At 41.4% G+C, this 6,966-nt stretch overlaps 1 protein-coding gene across 1 annotated transcript in view; it reads left to right on the top strand.

The window, feature by feature from the left end:
- The window catches only part of syne1a (spectrin repeat containing, nuclear envelope 1a), a gene marked incomplete in the record, with an annotated part of 110,088 nt that overhangs the window by 31,016 nt on the left and 72,106 nt on the right, over nucleotides 1-6,966 (top strand). Inside the window, 2 exon segments of the mRNA XM_037685156.1 lie at nucleotides 1,803-1,973; nucleotides 6,322-6,648. Of these exon segments, the coding sequence (XP_037541084.1) occupies nucleotides 1,803-1,973; nucleotides 6,322-6,648 (498 nt within the window).

Below are 6,966 nucleotides of genomic sequence, written 5' to 3'. Positions count from 1 at the left end.
TCCATCCACCCATCCATCCATCCACCCATCATCCATCGATCCATCTTCCCATCCATCCATCCATCCATCCATCCACCCACCCATCCATCCATCCATCCATCCATCATCCATCCATTCATCCATCCATCCATCCATCCATCCATCCATCCATCCATACTCTTTACCCACTTCTTCATTTCCAGGTGTAGGGGGCTTAATGTACAGGAGGTGGGATACATCCTGAACAGGTTGCAAGTGATAATAAATTTAAAAAAAGCTTGTCACCTGCTGCCTTTTATTCCAAATATTATAATTAAAAAAATTAAGCAATCTGTTTGCGCTTAGAGTATGTAATTAGGATGACTTTCAGCTTCTACCAATCCAAAGTTTAGATTCTTTATTTTATTTTATTTTTATTTATTATTTTTTTTTGTAAAATTGACAGTGCCGTAGCCATTTTTATTTTAGTTCAGTTGGCTGAGGTAGCCATCTTGAAGTGTATTGACTCCAAAAATTATTTGTAGATGGACATCCATTGATTACGTTCTACAAGTTTCATTAAAATGTATCCAGTGGTTCATGCAATATATTTGTGAAAGTCAGGCACACAAACACAAACACTCACACACAGACACGGGTTAAAAATTTATCATCTGCCTTCACCTCTCATGACTGCGGTTGAAAAATAGCATGCCGTTTTGTGTTGCCCCTGCATTTTCTGCCCACTGTTCCCCCGTTTCACACATCGTTATGCTCGTCCACTGTGAAATGTGCTCCCAGTTTGCACGTCAGTTTTCTGTAACACCCCCACTGACGTAGCTGTGGGACTTACCTCTGTGAGCCCAGCTTGTGTTGTTCTGTAAACTCACATCCGCCCTCTTTATTTGTCTCCTACTCTGGGGGTGCCAAAGGGAAATCAATAGGGGCTCACTTGGTCAGGGGCTAAATCTGTAATTAAACACCATAAACCGCAAAGTCACACTCAGCATCGAAGTGTAAAAGATTTGCCTGCACTACCTTTGCTTTTGCTCTTTGCTTCTTTCTTTCTTTTGTAAACACATTTAGCAACACATCTGAGCGTATTTGCTTGTTTGTCTTCCTTTATTCCCATCACTTTAATTTCTCAGTCTCTATGCTGCACACACCTCTCTTTTTTTGTTTAAATTAACTTGAGCAAGCGTGTACTTACAGACTTATAGATAACATCCCCCTCATTTTGTGGATCTTTGTAATTATACTGCAGGAAGTGTGTGTGTGTGGGGGGGGGGGGGGTGTTGAGGTGGGAAGCTGTTACCTCTGTTGAGTCAGAAAAGGTGTGCACTCAGCACTATCAGCTAATTGAAGCTCCTCTCTTTAGGATATGCAAGTTGGGTGAATATTGTGCCAAACCTGGCAGAAACCATCTCTGTCCTTGTGGCATTATTGACTCAAAATCTCAGTCATGTGGATAATGCATCAAAAACCTGAAGAAAGAAAACTCACACCTCTTTGTAGGGAAGCTATTGACTTGGAGTAGATGAAAGAGGACGAGGGGAAGCAGAGATTTTTTTGTTTCGATGGGTGATCAGAGAGTTTGTGGTCCTTGGTGACTGCATGTTAGACTGTTTGGGGAACATCTCTCACCTTAAAATAAAAAAAATAAAAAATAAATGTTTTATGAGTCTTCCCCTGAACGAACAGTCAAACTTAGAAGGACTTCATCTGTAATTCACCTTTACCTGCCAAATCTAAATAATGAGGTCAATATGTTAAATATTATATTTTGTTATATATATAAAGGAAACGTTTTTGAATCTTTCACATTTTCTCTGTTGTGCTTGCAGGATACAATCAAGCAGCTACAGGAGGAGTTAAAAAGCATAGAAGAGGCAGAAAATCTTTGCGTGTCATTCACCGAGTGGCTCGGCTCGACTCAAAAAATCTTCACAAAGCTAACTGACCATTCTGAACCTCTGGACCGGGCCACCATGGAAAAGAAGATGAAGAAACTAGAGGTCAGTTTAAACTTGTGCAGCCATTTTTTTTTCATGTGATTAAGATGTTACTGTAGATTGTGAAGGAATTGGACAAAATGTGCTGTGCTGGGTTTAATACGCCTTACTGTGCAGGATGCAATAAATCACCGCAGCTGTACCGCAGGACTGAGCAGAACTTTCGAGTGAGCCAAATTCAAAGTCAGCCAGTGTATTTCTGCATACAACACATGATTCCTCCTTGTAATACTGAGAATGTGACACAGTCAGAATCTGCAGCATATTTAGATCACACAGCCAACTTGAAGAGAATTTCTTCGTTTTACCGCTGCTACAATAAACACAGGCAGCATCCAAAGAAAAGGCGCTCGTATTGTTTGTGTGGCACAGTTTTGTATTGAGTGCGTTGAGGTTTTGGTGAGTGTGTGTGTATCGATCGGCTCTTTATGAAGACAAAGCTGGTGCTGCTTTGAAAGAGAGCGTGGTATCAGGGAGAGACCTCCCACCGTGTGGAAGAGGATGAAGAAGCGTCAGTGTCAGGAGCCTGCTGGCGCAAACACTGTAATTGATGCAGTGCCCTTACTGCTTCACATCTCACACACACACACTTTTCTCACCTCAAACCCTCGTTTCATATCACAAAACCCACCCGAACTGACAACGTGCAGCTAACTGCTAAACCTGCGAGTGCTATGTGATTTCACATATTGTTTCCATTTCAGTTTTTTATGTATCACAGCACCTCAGCGCTCTTTGTTTTCCTCGCATGCATCCGAGATGTTCGCAATACATCATCTGGTGAGGTCTTTGCAGTAATCCATGTCTGAGATCGATGCTCTGTCTCTGTGTAAAGACTAGAGACCCGCTGCCACCCCATGTGTCCTTCCACAGCTGAAGATAACGTAGAAAAGTGCTCCATCACTTCCTCGTCTCCTGTTGTGAGAGAAGCTCACTGAACAGGGATGATTATGCATTGACAAACAGATCCCTTGTCAATAGCTCTGTTAAGGACCATTAGCTGGGTTTGGGTTGTATCTGATATAGAGGTGGGATTCATACAGAAGCAAATGACTGCATTTTTTTTCCCTATTCTGTTTCTGCTTAGTTATTCCAAAGTGTCTAATTAATAATTATCTAAAAAAACAAATTTTTTTTTAGAGCTTTTGCAAAACAAACTTCATCTCAAAAGGGAAAACAGCTCTTTTGTAATTTAAAAAGTGCTTTTTGAGGGACACAGTAAGAGCCAAATTTTAAAATCTGAAAAAATAAAAATAAATAAATAAACTTCTATGAACTATAATAAAATAGTCAAACTAAAGGCCTAGTGTTCCTGGATGGGATGCATCTCTCCTGCTGTCTTTTGTGCCACAGTTTTGGATTAAGATCATCTTATGTTAAGTAAAGATGGAATTGTACCCATCCATCCATCCATTATCTTTTACCCGCTTCTTCCATTTTGGGTCACGAGGGTCGCCGGTGCCCATGTCCAGCAATCACTGTGCGAGGGACGGGGTACACCCTGGACAGGTCTCCAGTCCATCACAGGGCCACATGGAGACAAACGAGACAAACAACCATTCACTCTCTCACTCACACCTAGGGACAATTTAGAATCACCAATCAGTCTAACATGCATGTTTTTGGTCTGTGGGAAGAAACCGGAGCACCCAGAGAAAACCCACACACGCACGGAGAGAACATGCAAACTCCACCCAGAAAGGCCCCCTGACCGGGGTTTGAACCGGGGTCCTGCTCGCTGAGAGGCAGCAGCTCTACCAGTTGCGCCACCATGCTGCCCTGGAATTGTACCCGTTTTGGTCAAACCCTGAAAAAAACGTTAACGCCATATTGCAAGATATCACACATAGTCATTTTGTGGTGTCTTATATGGATTAGCAACCATTTTGAACTGGGATGACTCAAAAGCCTAACCACTTGTAGATTTAACTGAAAGTATGGTTCTACAATAAGCTAATGATTAGTATAAAGGGTTCATTAGTTGAAGATCTGGTGGTGCATTTCTGTGGAGGCTATGAGAGTGTAGACTGTAGTAACCCATAGGTGTAATACTTTGTATGTTTCTGGTTTCAAACCAATTCCCTGACCTTTGTTTTGACTATTTTATGGATATATTTTGACATATTTCTCAAAGCATAAAGATATTCTGCTCTTCTTCATCAATGAAGAGACCCAATCCACCCCTCGCACAAACTCTTCTCCCCCTGCTCTCTGGCAAAGTTCAGAAACATCAGAACTACCACTACGAAACATCGCAACAGTTTCTTCCTTCAAGCAGTCAGACTGATTATTAACCTAGGGCCACCTCCTTACACCCAAGCCCAGAAATGCAGACATATCTTCTCTTTAAAATATGTTTAATCACTGTTTCGCATTGTGTACTGTCCACACTACCTGTCTAATCCTGCACTGTGACTTTAAAACTGTATCATCCAAATCATCTAAATAGTCATTAAATAGATTTTAAACACTGTAGCTCTAATTCTCACACACTAGTGTTCTTGCCTTTTATACACAGACTATTTTTTTCTATCCTTTGCCCCCTATTTGCACATTTATCTTGTATTTTTACAAAAAAGAAACTGTTTTAACCATCTGTATAGTTATATATGGGTGAGGTGACGATAAACATTTTAATCCTTGATTAATTTAGGCCTTCTCACCATCAAACAATAGTGTCTCATCCATAAGGTTTGCTCAATAATCAATACTCAACATATAAAAGTTGGGTTTCCCCACTCACCTTCTTTCTTTCCAGAAAACTGTGGTTTGTTTTTGTCACGTTTTATTCCAGTGTTTAAAGATAAAGATCAAGCTGGCTGTCAGTGCGATAAAAGATGCAGCTGAAATAAGGAACCCAGAAACTCGTGCAGAATAAAACTTTTAACCTCTCGAGCTCATCACCACACCAGTCACACAAAGAACTTGACATGGATAAATGGGGGTAAAGGACAGTCGAAATATAAAGAGCACATTGTTCTTGGAACCTCACATCTAATTATTACCGTATTGTCAAATCCAGCACCCAAAGAGAGAATCAGCATAATTTACCTTAATCAACCTAATTGTCATTTTATTATGAAAAGTACCTGCGCATACGTCGAATCAGTAAAAAACAGCATCATGAAGAGGAAAATAACATATTTAAGTTGCTTCGGCCTATAAGTCGCATTTATTATGCGTTTATTTAATGATCAAAACAGCTTCATTTCACCTGAGCGGCGCGGCACCATCCATCCATCCGTCAAGGCCAGAGCCGCTAGCTCTCCAGCTTTCCTTCGCCTGCACCATCAGAGTGATGCGAGCATGCACGGGAGGACTCGCTGTTGTAGTTCTTAGAAATTTAAAGCATCAGTCAAAAATGATTATGAATATGGAAAAAAAAAACATATATAAGCCACTTCGGTGTATAAGTCACATGACTGACAAATTTATGCAAAAAAAACCTGCAACTTATACAATGGAAAATACGGTAATTATGACTTTATGCACAATTATATCGTATTTCGAGGATGATTTTGTTGCTTACCAGTTAGAACAAAATCTTGCACACTTAATTAAACCAGTCCAGATGAGTGTTTGTGTTTGGAAGAAAACCTGTGTGAGATAAAGGATGCTTTGACACCATGGAAGTTAATTAGACATAAGAAACAAACTCTACGTCACAGGAAATTGTAAATGCTGAAGAATTCCTTAAAAGCAGAGTTGTATGTGGTCTTAATAAACCAGTCTATTAAAGTCACAAGCCAGGAACATTGGAGATAACGATCGAGCTCGGAGCGTCATATTAAAGAGGACACATGAACGTGTGCAAACACACTCAGGTCTGGTTATGTTGCCCACAGAGGTGGATTGAGATCTGGGTTTGTTGGAGTATGAGCTTCTTTTCTCTGCTCAAGCCTTAATAGGCCGATGATGAAAGGTAGATGGCGTCCCATCGAGTGGAGGTCAGTGTATGTGTGTGTGGCGTGTAGCGGTTGCCCTGGAAACCCCCGCAGCTACTGTTGCCTGTTAAGGGTCTTTATAATTGGATCCTCCTTTTATATTATTCACTGTGGTTTTTCCTCACCATGAACTCCCAATCTTCTCCACATTTTATCGTGCAGGTGTCAGCCTACCTGATGGGTTCAAAGCTTTTCAAAAGGTCTGCCAGGCTAGTTCTGGTAGATGGGCAGATCTAGGGGTGAAGGACAAAGACACAGGGGCACAGTGCTGAGCCTCTAGGTTCTTCAAACTGTTATAAAAATGTGTTGTTTTTTTGTAATAGATGTGCACAAATAATTATTTTAAAAGTCTGTGGTGTGAAATGTCCTATTTGAAAAGTTATATTTCTTCTCTCTTTTTTCACCAGACTCTCCAGTCTGAGCTTCAGCATGGTCACAATTTCCTGAAATCGCTGAGGGAGCGTGCAGAGCAGGCAGCGGGCTTCCTGGACGAGGCCGGCGCTGAGAGTTTAGGAGGCGAGGTAGAGGCACGTCTTGCTCAGCTGGAGGAGCTCGCCGGAGGACTCAGACAGGAGCGCAGCTTCCTGGAGCGTGCCGTACTGCTAGCAAAGGAGTTTCAGGACCGGTACAAGGCTCAGGTCCAGTGGCTTGTAGAAACCAGAGCTTTGCTCAGCACCCCAGTGGAGCCTAAGGCTGAACTGTATCAACGCAGAGCACAGCTGGCCAAGTATAAGGTACAGCAAAAAATAAAAGCATGAGCAAGAATGCATTAATGCCAGAGTCAGTAATTTTGCACTTTGGTGGTTTTAAAGTGCGAGGTGGTGCTGAATATTTTTATCCTAATAGGCCTCGAGTGACCTTGGCTGTTTTACCCAGTAACTTGAAGATGAATATATTAAAGATAAATAACTGCTGATTGTTCCCAGAGTTAAAAACTGCTGTAGAAAATGGTTAGTTATTGTTGTTGAACACTTTGAAGTAAGAGTAATGGATGGATGGATGGATGGATGGATGGATGGATGGATGGATGGATGGATGGATGGATGGATGGA

This window comes from Nematolebias whitei, chromosome 12, assembly GCF_014905685.2.
Source record: "Nematolebias whitei isolate Nwh7 chromosome 12, NemWhi1, whole genome shotgun sequence".
NCBI lineage: Eukaryota > Metazoa > Chordata > Actinopteri > Cyprinodontiformes > Rivulidae > Nematolebias > Nematolebias whitei.
The sequence above is the reverse complement of the archived record's forward strand: the minus strand, read 5'-3'. Positions and strand labels throughout refer to the sequence as shown.